This window comes from Panthera uncia, chromosome C2, assembly GCF_023721935.1.
Source record: "Panthera uncia isolate 11264 chromosome C2, Puncia_PCG_1.0, whole genome shotgun sequence".
NCBI lineage: Eukaryota > Metazoa > Chordata > Mammalia > Carnivora > Felidae > Panthera > Panthera uncia.
Genome location: NC_064810.1, coordinates 136,293,865 through 136,314,287, shown reverse-complemented (window position 1 = coordinate 136,314,287; position 20,423 = coordinate 136,293,865). Strand labels below are relative to the sequence as shown.

Genomic DNA, 20,423 nt, shown 5'->3' with positions numbered 1-20,423 from the left:
AAAATATTTTAGATAGTCATCTGTGTAGTGTGACAAGTTGGGGAAAGGGACAAATTGGTTTAAGAACTGATGCTGCGTTACATCTCCAGCTGTGACTCTAAGGCTAATCTCACACTTTATTACTGAAAAGAGAAGGGAAGTAATAGGGTTCACAAAAGGCTGCCACACAGGATGCCGATGGCCACAGAATCACCACCAATAGGCATCTGCCCTAACACTGCCCTGCAGCAGGTAGCAGGGGGATTAATGGGATAATGTATGTAGAGGGCTTTGATTCTTTGGGAGAAGTGGCTGTACAAACCCAAAGCTTTATATTATTGTTATGACTTTTCCTCTAACCTATGATTTTTCCACATTATGCAGGCTTGTCAGTTACCCACCTGTGCCCTGTTCATGCCACCATGATTTTATTTCTCATTTTTAAGGTTTATGATTCTAATTGAGAGACATTGATGTTTCCATATTCATCCTGGCAGATTAATACCCAGCAAGAAAGACCTGCTGTCAATGGGCATTTTGAATTATGTGTTTAAAATTGCTTTTGATAGCAAGGATGTCAAATTATGCGCTTCACTAAAACGGTTTTGTGCTTCTTTGCTAGGTATGTGATTGAAAATCGCAGATGTTTGATATCACATTTTACTGCATTTGTTTGGTAAGTGAAATCTTAAACATATTATACTTCTTTGAAATCCATCTTCTGATGCCATTTAGAGAACATTAAGAGAAAATTAAAAAAAAAAGACTTCATATCTCTGACATTTAGCTTCTAGAAAAGTCAACCTTTTAAGTCCCACTCTGTTTTGGAGTACTTGTTTAGGATGCAGAACATTCTAATGTCATAGCAGGAGCAGATGACAGAGTGGAGCTGTATCATGCATTCGTGGGGAGTCCTTTGCCCCCTCAAGCACTCTTTTACTGAAAAGGTTTACCAGATGATGAATCAGATCAGAAGCTCCCAATAGAACACACAGCATTTTTCTTTCTGGGGTTATTAATGACTTCAAAAATGAAAGTCTGCCTGTTTCTTGAGTTTCTTCTTAAAATGGCTAGAATGGTTCAGTGGATAATGGTCTTTGATGAAGAATGTTCCAGTGTTAATTTCTTACTACGGATTATTCACAGTTTTAGATGCAGATGTAACAGGCATACCTTTCACAGTTCTCTCCGCTTATGGAAAAGCAATAGGGACAAAGAAGTAAGAATGAATAAATACCTGGAACTGTCAGATCCGGATTCAAGGAACATACTTGAAATGTGAATTGCTCTGGGTCATAGTCTTCTGTATGCATTTTCCTCTCGAAACTCTTGATATCTCTGAGGCAGGGTTATTATCCCAACATCAAATGAGGAGAGAGGTGCTAATAGTAAGTGATCTACATCCACACAGTAATGAATGATGAAGCTTCAGTTCAAATTCTTAGATCTTCCAACTTAGAAATCTAGGACATTTAACAATGTAACATAGCTGTTAGAAAAACTGGTATTTAACACTGTATTCTGGCTGTTTATTTCTGTATAACCACCCCAGAATTCTGTGGCTTAAAACAACAGTAACAGTTTTGTTCATAATTCTCCAATTTGGGTTGAGTTAGTTTGGTGGGAACAACCTGTTTCTCTTCCATTCAGCATCACTTGAGCTTCAATCATCTAGACTCCTTCACTAACATGTCTCATGATGGGTTCTTGCTGCTGGCTGACATCTCAGCTAGGACTGTTAGCTGGGACACCTACACATGGCCTCTCTGACTCTATGACTTTGGAGAGTCAGTAGACAGACACACACACACACACACACACACACACACACACACGTGTGCAGTTAGGGGGTGGGTCTCCATCTGGAAGGGAGTTACATCACCTTTCCTTCTAAACTAGCCTTGGAAGTCCACAGAGTCCCTTGTGTGACATTATTTTTTTATTAGAACTGAGTCACTGTGATAGAACCATATTCAAGAGGAGAGGAATTAGACTTGACCTTTTGATGGAAGATACTGTGAATTGAATGTTTGTGATCTCTCAAAACTCCTATGTTGAGATCCTAACCCCCATTGCAATGGGTTTTGGAGATTGGGCCTTCAGGAGGTGATTTAATGAGCGAGGCTTTCATGAACGATTTTGCACTCTTATTAAAGAGGTGCCAGAGAGTTCTCTCACCCTTCTACCATGTGAGGACACAGTGAAAAGATGCTGCCTATGAACCAAGAAGCAGGCTTTCCCTAGACACTGAATACGCCAGCCCCTTGATCTTGGATTTTCGAGGCTTTTTCTGCGGGTGTAGCATGTTTTAATTTTCAAATATTTAGATACATGGTACACAGCCCTTCATTTGTGTGCTTACTTTGGACTCCACATGCTAAATGTGAGCCTGATGTAAAACAAAACCACACCCAAGAGGAATCAAATGGAACCATTCTAGCCATAGAAGTTTAGGTTTATCACTAACTCTGTAGTAATGGGGAACTGAAGATTTGAGTCCTGCTGCATATTCTTTAGAATTTGTTAGAAATACTTCATACTTCAAACTTGTCCTCAATACAAAATAAATAATTCTCAATTAATGGTTTTTTAATGTGAATTCCCAAGGTAAATAACCCCTCTAGGTATTTGTATGCTTTCATGCTTTTGGATCACACCTGACTATTAAAGTTAGTATCTTAAATCTTGAAGTAGGGGAAACCAGACAAGTAAATTCATTGCAAAAAAAAAAAAAAAACAGTGCCTCCAAAAGGCACAATGATATTCCCGTGTCTGAATATCCTATGCTTTATAGTAATTTCTACCAAGTGTTTACTCATGCAATGATGGAGAGACCTGTCTACAATACTGCTTCTTACTGATTATGTGGAAACATTTTTCATACCAAATTTCTTATAGTGTTCTTCAGTGAAAAGCCTACTTCATGATAACAAAGCAAAACAAAATGAAAACAAGTTTTCAGGAAATGCTTTGATAAGAAATTCTGAACGAATAGCTTCAAGCAGATACTTCTCTGACGTCTTGTGTGTTATCTTAAAAAATATTGAATATTTTTGATCTATCCAATAAAATAACTGTGGTTGATAGATATATGTATATTGATATACATATGATATACATTGATATATCTATCAGTGTATGTACATGATATACATATGTATATATATGGATACATATATGTTATGTATGTATATCAATATACATATGTATGTACATATGTATGTATATTGATATATATTGATATATAATTAAATATATTTATACTAAAATATATTTATATTTTATATTTATGTAAAAACATTTATATTTATAAAATGTATCTATATTTTATTATAGATGTATCTTATATGATCTTCTATGTTAAATATATTTATTACATAAATATATTGGATATGTGACATGCATATAATAAATATATATTTATTATAATATATATATATATAAATAAATAAAATAATAAAATAGAAGTATTAGCTCAGGAGTTAGACTCAGGGTTAAATTCCATTTTTGCCATCTACCATTGTGAAGAGAAAGTTTCAAAGTCGCTCTTTGCCTCAGTTTCCTACCTTGAAATAGAATAAATGTACTTACCTCATGGGTTTTTGAAAGAATTAAGTGAATTAATACAAGAAATTTTCTTTAAACATTACCTGGCACATGAATATTATATGCTTGATAAATAAAATATGTACTCAATATTATTATAGCTCAATAAATACTAGCTTTTAGCTATTACTGTGTAACAAGGCACTGCAAAACCTAGTGACTTAGAATAACAACCACCATTTCACTTTCTCACGTAGTTTCTGTAGGCCATGGATTTGGGAAGGGTTCGGTTGATTGGTTCTGGTTTGAGGGGTTGTAGCTGAAACAATAAAGGGCTGGAGTAAACTGGGAGTTGACTGGACAGTTCTTTTCAAGAAGTCATGAGTTGTCCTTTTGTTCTCACGTGTGGGCTATTTTGGGCTTCCTCACAGCATGGCTGCTTCAGGGCAGTTAGCTTACAAGCATAGAGACTCAGGGCTCCAATTGTGATTATTCAGCAGCAAGGTGGAAACTAAATTGTCCTTCATTACCTGGTCTCCAAAGTCAGGCAGCATCACTTCCACTGTACTCTTTTTGTTGAACCTGTCACAAAAGCCCAGCTGGTTTCAAAGGGAAGGGTTATAAATTTTACCTTTCAATAGATAAAGTTGCATTGTAAAAGGATTATGTGGGTTAGGAGACACTATCTAGGCCATCTTTAGAAGACACAATCTGCCACAGCTATTACTATTATCTAGTGCTTTCTTGACAGTCACAAACCTCAAGAGGCTATAAACAATTGAAACATAGTTCGAGCATATTTCTCTCATGAAATGAAATGAAAATTGCCTCAATAAGGCTATTGCCTGGTGCTAAGGAGCAGTCAACTCCGTGGAATTTTCTCACAAATGGAGATAATTCTATGTTGTTGTTGAAAGAAGATAACATAGTTCGTCGATATCAGATGCAAATGTGTCCTACTTCATATTCTGGTAATATTGGAGTCTAATGTGAATTATTGTTTAAAAGGAGAGTCATTTTTCCTTCTTAAGATGGTATGCTCTGGAAATGTCTTTGGACATTGTATTCATCTACAAAGAAGGAAATGCATTTTCTTCCAACATTAAAGACCCAAAACTATCATTTCTTCTGGATGCCAGACATTCAAGAAATCTGGCACTTTTAACCCAAGAAATCTCTCTATAGAATGAAGTTATTAGTTTTTCCAAAGTCAACTGAAGAATCTGAACACAGACATTATTCATGAATACTGAGCACAAAGAAATTTCTAGGGAAAAAAAATTTCTATACATTGTCATGTCTTTCTAATTCTCCTCTTTCCAAGCTCAGATAAGTGATATAGTTTTGAGGCAGTAAAGGTTTATTAGTGCTCTGATAATTTTTGTTGCCAATAAGCTGTTGATGACTGTCAATATAAGAGCTTTACCCTTTCAGCATCATTTTTTCTTAATTAAAGACTATTGGGAAACAGTTGACCTTGAACAATATAGGTTTGAACTGTGCAGGTTCCAATTAGATGCAGATTTTTTTCCATATAGACAGTACAGTACTGTAAATGTATTTTCTCTTCCTTATGATTTTCTTAATATTTTTTCTCTAGTTTACCTTATAAAAATACAGTAGATAACATACAAAATATGTGTTAATTGGCTGTTCTGGTAAACAGTAGGCTATTAATAGTTAAGTTTTGCGGGAGTCAAAAGTTATACACTTAATTCTGACTGCACAGGAGGTTAGTCTCCCAACCTCCATGTTCAAGGATCAACTGTAGTTAAAACAGAAATGTGAAAAATAAGTATTCATGTAATGAAAATGCCTCAGAATCAAAGAAATGAGAAACTGCTCTGTGGGAAAAATAGTCTTCTGTGTCTCGTAAACTCTTGTCGTTATACAGTATGCTTAAATCAAAGGACGGAAGTAGTTGGTGACACATTCTTGCTGCTAGAGGAGAAATCTTCTAAATTTGAACTTAACAAAAAGAAAACACATATGTAAAAACTAAATCCGTTGATAGTCAGTAATAGCATATTTGTTTCCTCAAAAATGAATTATATGGATTGCAAAATGACATATACAACTGACTCCCATCATATTCAAATATAGAAAATGGCACACATGCACAAACACAAAGATTGCATAGAAAACTCTGGAGGACTAAAACATAGGAAGTTGAAATGTCCTCAGTAGTTGCCTTTGGGAGAGGAAGTAGAATTGCAGTCATGAAAGAATCATGAAAGGGAAGTTTTCACTTTTCATTTTCCCGTATAAGTTGACCCTTTTGTGGGAGAGGGGTGTAAAAATATTATTCATGTTTTATTTTAAAAATAGTAAGAATTTTGTGTGTATTACAGCTTTGGTTTGTGTCAAGATCAGGGCATATTTGAGGCACCTGGGTGGCTCACTCACCTGGTTGAGCATTCCACTCTTGGTTTCACCTCAGGTCATGATCTCAAGATTTGATTCGTGAGTTTGAGCCCTGCGTTGAGCTACGTGCTTGGATTCTCTCTCATTCCATCCCTCTCTCTGCCCTCCCCCTGTGTGTGCTCTCTCTCTGTCTCTCTCTCTCAAAATGAATAAATAAACTTTTAAAAATCAGGGTATATTTGTTACTAGGTAAAGATGTCTATTTGGCATTTATTTCGCAGGAGAACACAATACTATTTTAAAAGGGTAAAAGGATATAATTATTTCTAATTGGAATTCCACAACCGAAAGCAAAACAATGAAACCATTACTTCTCAGGCTATTTCCTCCTCCAAACTCCTTTGTTTTTCTTTTTCTTTCTTTCTTTCTTTCTTTCTTTCTTTCTTTCTTTCTTTCTTTCTTTCTTTCTTTTTCTCTTTCTTTCTTTCTTTCTTTCCTTTTTTTTCCTTCTTTCTTTCCTTCTTTCCTTCTTTCCTTCCTTCCTTTCTTTAAAATTCCGGTGTATCATTTATCTTTTCCTGTGTAAGAACAACTCTCCCTGCTCCTCCCACCCCAGATACTTAGTGGCTGATAATGATAATAAGTTATTTATTATCTGTGATGCATCTGTGAGTTGACTGGACAGTGTTCTGCTCCACATGGTATTAGCTGGGTCACTCACATGGCTGCATTTTGCTGGCACATGGGCTGGGTTGTGAGAAGGTAACTGCCTCACCAAGGCCTGTAGACCATGGTCACTTGAGTCTTTTCCCATGTCGTCTTTCTCCTCTTGGTATCTCATCTTGGAGAGGGCCTCTCCAATTGGCCTCTGTCTGTAGCAGGACAGCCTGTACTTCATTACAGAGTGGCCACTGGGTTTTATGAAACAAGGTCAAGGCTGTCTGGGCTTTTAAGGGCTACTTTTGGGACTGCTCAAGGTTCCCTGGATTCCATTGGTCAAAACAAGTCACAGGACCAACCAGATTCAAGAAGGTGGCGGGGGATGGGTGGGGAATAAACCTCTTCTTGAAGGGAAGAATGGCTTGTGCACACAGGAAGCAGAAGAACAATTGATGATTGTCTTTGGAGCTATCTGCCACCTCCTCCATATCATCATTGCCTTGCATGAGCAAGCATCACTATGAATCCTGTGAGGGGTACTTTGATAGAAAACTTAAGTTCCTTAAGGTAGTTCTTGCTGTTGTAATAAGTTCACCAAATCTTAGAGGCTTAAAACAATGAATTTATTTTTTGTTTACATAACAAGACCTGGTCAAGACAGCTTTTTATGTACTTGGTAATTCAGGGATCCAGACTCCTTTGGTCTTACCACTTTTTCATCTTCAACATGTTTCCAAGTGAGCTGTGCTGGCAGGCAGTGATAGATGAAAAGATAAAGAACATGGAGATTCACACAGGCACGCTTTTATGGGCCAGGGCAGAAATGGTTCCCTTCATTTCTACTCACATTTCACTGGCTACAACTCAGTCACATGGCTGCACCTAGTCCCACAAGGGAGCCTGAGAAATATGGGCTGGTGGCTGTGTGTCCAAAAGAAGAGGAAAGGGGCTTGGCGATTAGCTAGCATTCTCTACCACAAACTACTTCCCTACCTCTAAACAAAGGAAAGAAAGAAAGAATAAACTTTTTTGTTTATTTTTATTTATTTTGAGAGAGAGAGAGAGAGAGAGAGGGAACGAACATGGAAAAGGGCAGGGAGAGAGAGAATCCCAAGCAGTCTCCACACTGCCAGAGTGGAACCTGACATGGGGCTCGGACCCACAAGCTTCGAGATCATGACCTAAGCTGAAACCAAAAGTCAGATGCTCAACTGACTGAGCCACTCAGGCGCCCGAAGAAAGAACTTCTTTCTGGTTATCAGTCATATTTGCCTCAGCAGTGGGAGAAACTTGTTCTTTTATTGGAATTTTAAAATAAACTGAACATGCTTTTTGAAAGTTATGAGGCAAGATGTCTGTGTTAGAGATCAGGGAGATTGGTACAACGGTGTTGAACTTGAAAGAAAGCTGAATAAATAGAAATCTGAGTTTACCAAACATAAATTAGGGCATAAATACAGGCAAAAAAAGAAGATTCTCTTGTTGATTTATGTATTTATCCAGTGATTTTAAAATGTGCTTGTTGACAAAAATATATAGCTGTCACAATTTTATTTTGTGGAGAGTACAGGCGTAGGGCACAGCTGTCTGAGCAGCAGGCACCAGAGTAGGATTCCATGAGAAGAGACTTACTGAGGAAAGTGCCAGTGAGGGAATGTGTGAGATAACCAGAGGTACTCGAAGGGCTTTCACACTCTGGTGCAGGTCTGACCCCCCTGAGGGTGAGAGGGATAGAAAGAAAGGGAGGATAGAAGGAAGGAAGAAGGAAGGTATTAGACTGCAGTGCAGTTTTAAGAGTTTCAGCAAGGCCGACAGGGAGCCCTCTGGCCAAAGTACTCCCAGCAGTGAATTTGCAGGAATGGGTTCAGGCAGCGGCTGAAGTGTGGCCCCATCACAGACTCAGTGAGGGACTTCAGAATGCAGCACCCTGGGCTGTTGCTAATTACACTCCTAAGTTGGAGATCTGAGAGGTGCATGTTCATGGTTGCCATAGTATGTCTTTATGCCTTTATTCCTGTGGTCCAATTAGAAATTAGAGAGTGGTATCAAAATAGCTATTTAGCAGTTATTACAAAAGACGTTTATGTTCACTTATTCCTTATCTATTTCCTGACTGGACCAGAGCAATAGTTTCAAAAATTCTAGTCGGATGTGATTAAATTAATTTTTGCTTTTAGCCTAGCAGCATGCTTCTATACTGTTGGTGCCATAGGAGAATGTCTGATGTTCACCTCACTTCAAAAGTACTAAGAGAAAAAACACCCTAAATTTGCATCCGTCCCTTTCCATTCTCTGCTTAACCACTGTCAACACCAGTATCCTATTTGATAGGAAAAGCCTAATTTCTCAGACTAAGCTTCAACTTTACCTTCCTTTGCCTCTTTCATATTTTTGTTGTTTGTTTCATCACAACAGGGTGCTGGCAGTAACAAATATTCTCAAATATAAATGATAGTTTCTTACCAGAAATCATTAAAGGACATGGAAAATTAAGCTACATTTTGAGCAATGGCACATGTAAAAGTGCTCAGTGACTTTGGGCTAATATGCTGTTTTCTTTTGAATTGTTTTAGAACAGGCTATTGAGGAGGGAAAATTCAGAACGCTGTGTCCTTGAATTACAGTCTTATTCAATTTTATTTTAATTCACGCGATGCAAAAGAATTTGAAATTAAAAAATATAGAAAAGGTTTTGGTATGTCTTTTCAAATGGATATTTCTTTTTTTCCCCTTAAACTATTGGATGGATAGAGGTAATGATCATAATCCAATCTGATTAACAGATAAACCTCTGCAGCGATTTGGATCTTAAGCAAATATATAATTGATTATAGGGTAGACTTATGGTAAAACTGTACTGTAGAATCAGTTGGCTGCCTCTTTGTAACTGAGCTGCCTTTCCTAATTTAATGTATTGGTCTGTCACTCCATCATCCTTTATGCAGAAGAAAAGCACAGTGCACTTAGTAATCTTAGAGAATTGAGGTAGATCAGTTTGCCTGCTATTATTACTTATCTTCCCAGTCATCTTTGTGCTCATGACAGAGATGATAAATGGTTTTAGTAGGAACACATTGGCAGTAGGGGGAAAATAGCTCACTTAAAATGTCAAATGTAACAGCTATCTCTGTATGTGAAGACTAGTGTTCTCGTATAGGCTGAGAAGAAATGGAGAACACATCACTGATTCAGCATAAAGAATGCAAGATTCCATGAAAGTAGATGGGAAAGAAATGAACATAAAATGCAGTAGTGCTAAAACATATTATTTGATCATTCATTCATTCATTTGGCTTTTGCTATTCCAGGTGCTGGACAGATAGCAGAGAACACATAGCAAGATAAAGATTTCAGGGAGAAAAAAAATTGTATTCTTGATATCCAGGCATATATGGTTTCATCATAATATACACTTAAAAACTGAATTCCTGAAAAGTCAAGATGGTAATGACAACAACAGTGACCATTTTGAAGGTTCTGTGCTAAACATTTATGTAGATGATTTTGACAATGACTTTATTCAGTAAGGAGTTGTGGTTACTCTCATTTTACTGGCTGAAGAGATTGGAGCTTTGAGACATCTGAAGACATTTCCAGTTCCATTTGCTTTCAGAGAACATCATGGCTATTGCTGCTGGTCTTCATTCTGAGTTAGAAAGAACGTGCCTTTGGTGAACTCTTACTCATGTTTATTTGAAGAGCCAATTCAAGTGTCTTTGGCACCTTGCTTTGGCCAGTCCTTAGTGTCCAGACCCCTATATTCAGATCTTCAGAGATTTCTCAGCAATGAATTGTCTTAGACTGAGTTAAGGAGCTCTGCCCCCTTCAGAACAGAACTCGGTAAATGTGGTGAGTTCTAGATAGACGCCACAGTTCTCATTTTGTCCAATCTGCATCTGTGGTATGCAGAGCTGCAAGTTCTGAGGCTCTGTAGGGAGTCATTTCTGGTTTCCCATCAAGATACCATTGGAAAAGAGAGGACAGAAAAGTGGGACGATGTCAGTGCAGGAGTTCTATGCGGTGGAAGCATGGCTAGGACTTTCAAAGTAAAATATGTAAACAGAACTGTTTGAAGAAGACTACCAAGTGACGCTGAACAAGTCACACATGGTATTTGGTTTTCTGCAGCTACGAAAACCAAGTCCAGTCTTTGAGAATCCCTGGGGTAAATGTTCACAGGGCGAACACAGAAATCCCTTTTACTTACATGATGAGAGCCCATTACCTGCTGCCTAAGGCCACGGTTACAGGGATGAAGGTTACTAAGGAGTACATCAGCCTTTTATTCATAGTTGATGTAAAAACAGCAACAGCAATAACCCATCATCACTTCTGAGTTAACATATTAAAGGGAAGAATATATGGAGATTTAGGGGAAAAATTGTATATGTATATGTATATATATATATATATATAGAGAGAGAGAGAGAGAGAGAGAGAGATAATTTAATTATCATGTATGGATTTAAAGTTTAAAAAAGAAGAGCAAAATGTGAGTAGGTATGTATATGTGAGCAGTATACATACTGAACCTATAAAGGAGTTTCTTTGCTTAGGGAATTAGAATTCAATACTGTTGGTGAGATGACAATAAAGGTTTTTACATATACATATGTGTTGATTGTGATTGTTTTAAGGATAAACTCTTGTACTCACTACATAATAAAAGAAAAAATATATATAAAATTATTTCACAAGTAAGATAGTAGCCCAAGATGTATTTAGTTTTGGGTGGTTAAATAATTTGCAGATTATGCATTTTGGCATCCTCCCCAGTGGTGGTTTTTTTCTTGTGAGCAGTTTTATTTTATATAGTAATTGTCGGGGGTTTTTAGTGCCATGATTGATAGCTTGGGGTAAAAAAAAGAAGTTGTTTCTGAATGACAGAAAGTAACATTAAATATGATGAAAACTTCTCTGAATATTAGTAAATAGGGTACCAGTGAAATGACATTTTGGAAAATATTTTGATTTCAAGTCAATTAAGGATAATGCTAATCTACATAAAATAAATGAATTACATTTTGATTATAAAAATTATTGCTCGATATGTCATTTAATGTATCTTGCCATATTTTATCTGAAATAAAATGCATCCAAGATGTAGGCTGGTAATTTCAGACATCTAATTAGTTTAAACACCTATTTGGCCATATAATGGTTGATTATTAGAGCATCTTTGAATGGCTCATTTAGCTGAGCACATTAATAGATACTCTAATTCCATTTCAAAGTGCCTGATGATAAGGAAATGGTGTAAGACAGATTCTGTGTTAGGTGTTCATTTTTTTTAATGCTTATTTATTTTTGAGAGACAGAGAGAGAGAGAGAGAGAGAGAGATCAAGTGGGGGAGGGACAGAGAGAGAGGGAGACATAGAATATAAAGCAGTCTCCAGGCTCTGAGCTGTGAGCACAGAGCAGACTTGGGGCTCAAACCCACGAACCATGAGATCATGACCTGACCTGAGCCGAAGCTGGATGCCTAACCAACTGAGCCACTCAGGTGCCCCTGGGTGTTCATTTTTTGAAAATCTGCAATTGTGGGAGACTTCTATGCTCTACAGCTGGTAGTCAGTTGGAGGATCACCTTCTATTTAGTGGGTATTGATTTGTCTGGATAAGTAGTATTAAAAGTTTCACTTTCTTCCTTCCATTAATAAAACATTAATAAATGTTTTCACAATTCTAGCGTTTGAACAGTGTAGAAAGTTTTGGTATTCTGAATAAAGTTATATGTGCCTTAGGAGGGTCATTTCCTGTTTGCTTAAAATTCTTACAGAACAGTTTATGAAAATGTGGGAGAATGGAACTAATACCCCGACATTAATTTTCCTCTCCTGAAGTTGCTTAATGACCAGAAAGATTCCCAAACACTTAGAATTTGAGCTCGGGACTTTTGTTTTTTTGACACAACTGTTTGTAAATATTTAAAAACAATAATTTTTTTTGCATGATTAATAAAGTATTCTTTGGGTTTCTACTATGATCAAGGCACTTTGTATTATATGGACATCCACAAAACAAAGAGATGTGGTTCAAACATTAATATTCTCTTGGAGATTATTAGTTAATTGGGTGTCTTTTATGTTTTCTCTTTAAATAGGTACATTTAAAATAATTTATAACTCAAGAATTAGTAAAATTAGGAACAAATTTTTAATTAATACCATTCTAGTCTTTTTCTTAATTGAACGGACTAATTTTCTTGATGAGTCTAATGTGAATGGGGGAGAACTTTTGGGAAAGCTGATTAGGTGTAAGATTAAAAATGTTTAGAGCTTTAATCTTAGATCCTGCAGTGGCTATAAGTAGTAACCATCATGCATCGTAAAATGGTAATACAAACTGATTGATGAATTATAGTTTCAGGTATGTTCAGACATACAACAATGGAAATTGCCAAGGCATGTGAAAGCATTACTATTCTGTAATTTTGTGCCTCATTCTTTTAAGGATATTTTATTATTTTTCAAGGTTATGTTTTTGAGGGAGATCTGAATATAACATAAATGAGACGTGTAGATGGGTACTGTAACCAGAGAGGCAAGGATTGAGTTGGGATTGAAAAGAGATTAGGCACAACTATAGGATTTTGTTCAGTTTGATGTCTCCTTTGCTCTCTCTTTCTGATCAGATGCTTTGGGCCCTCAGTGATATTCTGAAAAAAACACGATTCCCAAAAATTGGCCACTATAACTCATGTGGACAGAGAACCAATGACAAATGTTAAAAGTCTCCAAAAGGGTAATTGAAAGAAGAAAAGATGTAAAGATAGGAAGCAAGATACAGAGAGATTAAGATCCTGGAATTTGGAGCCATATATACTCATTTCTTAGCTTTATCATTTATAAACGTGACCTTGGCTAACTTATTTAACCTCTTTGAACTTGGTTTTATTATTTGTAATCTGTGGCTAATAATAGTAATGACTTTATTGTGAGGATTAAATTAAATAATCCAGAGACTGTGTAGCACATAGTAATCACTAGATATATGTAAAATGTTATTACTATTTATTATTATGTACTTAAAGGATGGCAGAAGAATAAGGGAAGGCTGGTAAAAGCAGGAAGAAGAAGGGAAATTGAAATGAGAGGTAGCGGGGCGCCTGGCTGGCTCAGTCGGTTAAGTGTCCGACTTCAGCTCAGGTCATGCTCTCGTGGTCCGTGAGTTGGAGCCCAGTGTCGGGCTCTGTGCTGACCGCTCAGAGCCTGGAGCCTGTTTCGGATTCTGTGTCTCCCTCTCTCTCTGACCCTCCCCTGTTCATGTTCTGTCTCTCTCTGTCTCAAAAATAAGTAAACGTTAAAAAAAAATTAAAAAAAAAAAAAAAGAAATGAGAGGTAGCACTATATACCTTGGAGCCATTTTTGAAAGTGTAGTCAGGTTAGAAAGTTATTATTGACTCCTTGCTGTTCCATAGGAATTGTTTTGTAAGCAATACTTAGAGTGTTTGTCCTGTGGGGCTTAAGGTTATTAATGGATTTCACTCCCTGTCGCCTGTTCTTTTGTACTAAAGAGCTCTTGAGGCATAAATGGCTTCTCTGCCCTTGTGCCATGGATATAGATCTTTGTCTATTTCATTGATAATGGGAATCAGGATCCCCAGAGGAGTAGATATTTTGACATAAGGAAGACTGAGGGGGAATATTTGGGGACAGTTCACTGCAGCTTTAATTAAAGATTTTTGAAAAAAATTCCAAAAGCATGCTCTAGGATAGATCTAAGGAGAAGGAAGAGAGAAAGCAGATCTGAAGACGGACTACCTGATAAGGGGGAAGGCCATGGCCCTTGACAAGGACAAGATGAAAGAAGAGGAAATAAGATAGTGGAGCTGAGACAGAGGAAGTTGATTATGTATTATATTTGGACGTCAGAGAAGATTTTTCTTTACAGTGTCCAAAGGCCAGTACCTTATTTTTAAAATTTAAATCAACCTTTAATTTTAGAATAGTTGTGGATTTACAGAAAAGTTGCAGATGTGAAACAGGGGGTTCCCATACACTCCTCACTGAGCCTTCCCTATTGTTTGCATGTTACATTACTATGCAACCTTTGTCACGACTAAGAAACCAATATTGGTACATTATTGTTAACAACACTTGTGTTCAGATATCACTAGTCTGTTTTCTGCTCCAGGATCCCGTACAGGATGTCACATTACATTTACTTGTCATATCTCCTGAGACTCCTCTGGTCTGTGACAGTTTCTCAGAGTTTCTTGGTTTTGAGGACTTTCACAATTTTGAGGGGGTATTGGTCAGGCATTTTGTAATCTCCTTCAGTGGGGATTTATTTGAAGTTTTTCTCCTGATTAGACTGGGTTTATATGTTTTGGGGAGGAAAATCATGAGGTAAACTGGTACTCTCATCACATCCTGTCGAGGAGACATGCTATCAACATGACTTACCATGAAGGATGTTGACCTTGCTCACCTGGCTGACGTAGTGTTTGTTAGGTTTCTACGCTGTAGAGTTTTCTTTCCCCTTTCCATAGGTGAGCCCTTATGCTCCACCTCCATGAGGGCAGAGTATATACATAAATTATTTAGAATAGTTGATTATAAGAGATTTGTCTCTCCTCTATTTTATTTTATCCAATCATTTCTTTAAATCAGCATAGACTTAGGGATATTTATTTTATACTTTAGGTTATAATGCAGGGCTTAGTTATTTATTTTGTTGTTCAAATTTTTCCAGTTTGGCCACTGGGAGGTGTTTCAGTTGGCCACTGTGTTCTTTTGACATGCCCCATGTTGCTGTTTTTTGTTTTTTGTTTTTGTTTTTTTTTTTTTAACATTTCCTTACCTTCTAGTACTACAAGATGCTCCAGGATTATCATTTTTATTTCACGCTCCAGCCCTGGAATCAGTCATTTCTCCAAAGAACCCTTGTGCCTTTCATTGAAGTATTTCTTTACCCATGTTGTGAGAAACAACTTTGTTGAGTAGAGTAAAATGTTTATGTGAAGTTAATTTTGTCTTTAGTCTTGTAGTTTCTGGTCAAAGTATCATTCTCTAAAGTTACTTAGATTAGCACTTTTTACCCATTCTCTTCAGTGAGGTTATGTATATATGTGTGTGTGTGTGTGTGTGTGTGTGTGTGTATGTGTGTGTGTGTGTGTGTGTGTGTATGTATGTATATGTATATATATATATATGTATATATGTATTCTTTTGTCACAGTCTGCATTCCATGTTAGGATCCTCCAATTCCCTGGTTGAGTTTTAAGAAAATTTGCATACATTGGCTCTCTGTGTTACAAATTTCTGCAGGTTTTTGATGTATGCACGGTGTTATATATCTAGCATATAGATGAGTTCTGCCAGCCCTAAAAAATTCTTTGTGTTTTCCCTGGTCAAATAGGCCTCCCTTCCCAAACTTCTGGCCACTACTGATCTGTTTTCTATCCCTATAGTGGTGAGAGAGGGCATTGCTGCCTTGTTCCTGATCTTAAGGGAAAGGATCTAGCCTCTCACAATTAAGTATGATATTAGTTCTGGGTTAATTATGTATGTATGCATGTACAGGAGGCCCACAGAGATATGAAACTCGAAGTAACCAGAGAAGGAAGCTTTTATACCTTTAAGGCAAAGAAACAGTAAGTTTGCGAAGAATTGACAAGACAAAGGAGTTTGGGCTAGGAGTGGTAAGATGGTGAAGAAGTAACAAGATACATTTATATAGCCTTCTTCGCCCTGAATTACCTGTCTTTAGTGATAAGGATGTCTTCTACTCTCCTGGTACAGGGAGGGTAAGTTTCACATGGGAGACTTATCTCCTGCTTTCAGTGTGAGGAAGAAGGGGCAAAGCATCCTTGGTCTGGCTGTTTCTCAAGTACCTTTAATTTGAAATAATCAATATGCCAAAATGGCATGTTTTGGGGTGACATATTTTAAATTTTTTTATTGTTTATTATTTTTGAGAGAGAGAGAGAGAGCGCACAAGCAGGGAAGGGGCAGAGAGAGAGGGAGATACAGAATCGGAAGCAGGCTCCGGGTTCTGAAAGCTCAGGACAGAGCCTGACGTGGGGCTTGAACTCAGAGACTACGAGATCATGACCTGAGCTGTAGTTGGCTGCCCAAACGACTGAGCCACCCAGGCGCCCCTGGGGTGACATTTTAACCCCCTACACTGATTTGTGTTAAATGGCCTTCTATGGTGGGCTCTCTGACTCACAGATTTCACATGACTTCTAACCTTATTTCAAATGGTGCCAATGAGATTTTGGATCAGATCTGTATAGTTTCTTTGAATATGTTTTCTCAAATACTTAGAGTTCAATGAACTTAAATTTGAAGTCATTTTTACAGATAATTAAAAAAAAGTTTCATCCAAGTTTGTTTTCCATTGTGCCTTCCTCTTCTCCAGTCAACTTATTTGAAGTTGAGCAAAATGTATATCAGTTGTCCATTTTCCTCCTTAATGCAGTGCGTATAGGCTGTTTATCTGGAAAGAAGAGACAGATGTCACCCAGGGTGGCCTCTGCTATTTCACTTGTAGCTTCTGGTCATGTCCCCATTCCTTGATTTCAAGCAGCAATGGCTTAGTTAAGGGTTTCCATTGTGTGACCTATATCATGGGTACACCTTTAATTCCTTGAGTTTTTTTTTTTTTATGTTACAAAAGCCAATTTCCTTTGAAAATGATGACTCTGTTTTCTCAAGATTGTCTCTGCTACTGAATTAATAACGTTTACAAGCTTTCCATTTGATTTCCTTTCTGGAAGAGTCCAACATGCTTATCTCCTTAGAAATAGTACTTGGAGCTCCAAAGACATTTCTTTGACTGGTGTTTCCTTTGAACTTAAAGAATTTTTTTTCTCAAAAATATCTTCCAGTTAAATAATGGCAATGTCTCTGAATATTAATTAGTTTTCACAATTCTGTTATATCTCATCATTACATGTACATTTTAGTGTTGTATTGCATATATTTTGAGGTATGACTTATATAGGGAAAATAACTAATAATATATTAAGTATTACATGTTCAGTCCCTCTCATAAAATGTTATGTTGAGCCAGCAAAAAAGACATGTATTGTCATATTATTTTAATGTTAATGGGGTGGTATGGTGAAAATAACAAAATCTATTTTAATATGGAGGGTCTGTTCATACTGAGTAACTTCATAATGTACAACAATATTTCACATAAATATATAATTCTTTAATTTAGAATTTACAAGTTAATTATTTTTTTAAACGGTGCCTGTGTAGTTTGGGTAAGTCTTTTGTTATCCAATTGAAATTGAGATTTTTTTTCTGTAGTTGATTTATATAGCTCAGATATTGGCTGTAGAAAGAGCTGAATCAGATGAGCCCAAATACCAAATCAGATGAGCTCAAGTACCAAATTTTCCATGCTACAGTGCAGTATTTTTAAACCTGCTTACAGATGACCAATAAAACATTACCTTGCTTCCATTTTGAAATCACTAGTTTTTCCTAATATTGCTCCATTTTGCTCCATTTCAAGATCATTTTAGTGTATAAAAATTAAGTTTCGTTCTACTGTGCATGATGTAGGTATTTGGTGCCCTGGAGGATATTTTTTTAAATTAGCATTTCATTTTTAGCAGATCCAAAATAAAACAATTAAAGTCTTCTCCTTGATGTTCGGAATGAGCTGGCATGAGACAAAAACAAAAGAAGGTTGGCCGGCGTCATTGCTGCATTTGAAAGCCTCATCTGAACACGCTTTTATAGGCTCTTGGCTACTCTGTACTACTGGCTGGGAACCACTCTGGCAATTATCAAAGTTGTGAATTAGAAATTATGCAAAGCTCTCTCAGACAATCTAGGACACCAATGTACTTTATTTTTAACAAATGACACATAAGTGTAAATTATTTATGATAAATCTTCACATTACACTAGTAGGTGTCTCCTGTACCTTTATTAGGACATCTCAGTACTGTGAAATTTCCTTTCAGTTGGTTATATTTAATTCTGCTGATGTCTGGCATGAGAATGTCTGCTTTTATTATAATTATTAGGCTTTATTTTAACTTGCTAGAAGGGGTTTAGACAAGTAAAACAGTACATGTTTTACATTGCTCAGGGAGTTGTTAGGTTACTTCTAAAATACTTTCTTAAAAAAAGTATTGGAAATGAAAATAATTGCAAAATAGTTTTTAAAAAAGTATCATAAAATAGCAAATGTGGGGTTCATTTTGAAAGGTACACTAATTGATGGAAAATAATATATTCTTTTAAAATAAATTATCTGTCATCTATATATATGACTGTTTTTATAATGACTATCACTGTTGGATTTGGCATTTTGGTCAGTTGCTATTTTGGCACCAAGAAATAATTAGGAAGAGGGAATGATATCTTATTTAAGCATCATTCTATTCTGGGATCTTGCCTGTTGAAATCTGAATGTGTCAATTTCTGTTTACTATCTAATGTATAAATTTCATTTCAGAATTGCTGTCGTATTGTTGTTTCTTTTAAAGCTCTGAGCATATCTCTTCCTTGATCAAAGACTTGCTTTCCATGTCCCTCATTGCACATAGAATAAAGTTCAAAACCCTTACCCCTGGCCCTTTAACACCTTGGATCCTAACTCATGGCCTGTTTTCTGCTCAGACTATTCTGTCTGCTTGGAATGCTTTTACCCATCTCTGTATGTTCAAATTTTATCTATCTCTTTAGGGATCCATTTAAATGCAAACCTTCCATTATGGTCTCTTTCAATCTCAGCACTGGACTCAAGACTCCACTTGCTCTTCTAGGCACTTTACATATGTGACACAGATATTTTAAATACATTAGACTGTTGAATTTCATTTCTTCTTCAATCATGTTGGCTTGTAGTCTTCCATTTCAAGGCTGAGCCATGAGCCCGTGGTGCCACTGGTACAGAACCCAAGTATTGGCCCGATTTAAACCTCAAAGGTGACTTCTTGTACTGATACAATGGTCTTTAAATCCACGCCTTGTGGAGATTTCTTAATTTCAAAGATCCTCTTTTACCTAATCAAGAGCCATGTCTGGGCCTCCAAATCATGGAGGCTTTTCATGTTAGGGTTTTTCATATGAGGGAACTCTTGATGTGATATAGGAGAGAAAAGCTTATCTCATTTGTTTGGGGGCATAAAGATGAAAGGTGGGAGGAGAGACAGAACATAAGTGAGAAATAGGCATTTATATTTTTCTGCCTTTCAGGGTAGAGCCCAGAGGGTGGGAATATCCACATAATTATGAAGGAGCATGAAAAATTAGGGGAAGAGTCTAGTGGTATGTTTCCTTAATAAGCCTCTAGGAAAGGCTCCATTCTCAGCATCGCATAGTCTAGATGAAATGACATGGACAGAGAAAAAAGGCTTCCTAGATGAGACAGAAGAAGCCCTCCTGCCTTCCCATGGTCTTTGGGGTACACAGAGGATTCATGGGTTTAGAGGAAGAAACAGGTGTGGAGAGGCTACCAAAGGCAGGAACCTCTGAGCAGAAGAAAATGGCGGGGACAAGGATTTCAGCCAAAGGTAAATCATGGTACCACAAAAGCTCAAATGGGGCCATTGCATCTCAGTGTCATTAATGCAGGGAGCAGGCTTACTCAACCACTTCACAGAAGGGACCATTAATTTAATTTAATTTAATTTATTTATTTTGAGAGAGACAGAGACAAAGTGAGCAGTGGGAGCGGCAGGCGCAGAGAGAAAGGGAGAATCCCAAGCACGCTCTGCCGTGTTAGTGCAGAGCCTGTTGCAGGCTGGAATTCACGGAACTTTAAGATAATGACCTGAGCTGAAATCAAAAGTCTGATGCTTAACTGACTGAGCCACCTAGCGCCCCACAAAAGGAACCATTAAAGGGGGTGCCTGGGTGGTTCAGTCAGTTGAGCATCTGACTCTTGATTTTGGCTC

The 20,423-nt window shown here is 37.1% G+C and overlaps 1 protein-coding gene across 1 annotated transcript in view; it reads left to right on the top strand.

Moving 5' to 3' along the window:
- Positions 1–20,423, top strand: part of ZNF385D (zinc finger protein 385D) — a 1,296,755-nt gene that overhangs the window by 67,997 nt on the left and 1,208,335 nt on the right. Inside the window, exon 4 of the mRNA XM_049629860.1 lies at positions 602–655. Coding sequence (XP_049485817.1) covers positions 623–655 — 33 coding nt within the window. The 5' untranslated portion in view covers positions 602–622. The remainder of the gene's footprint in view (positions 1–601; positions 656–20,423) is intronic.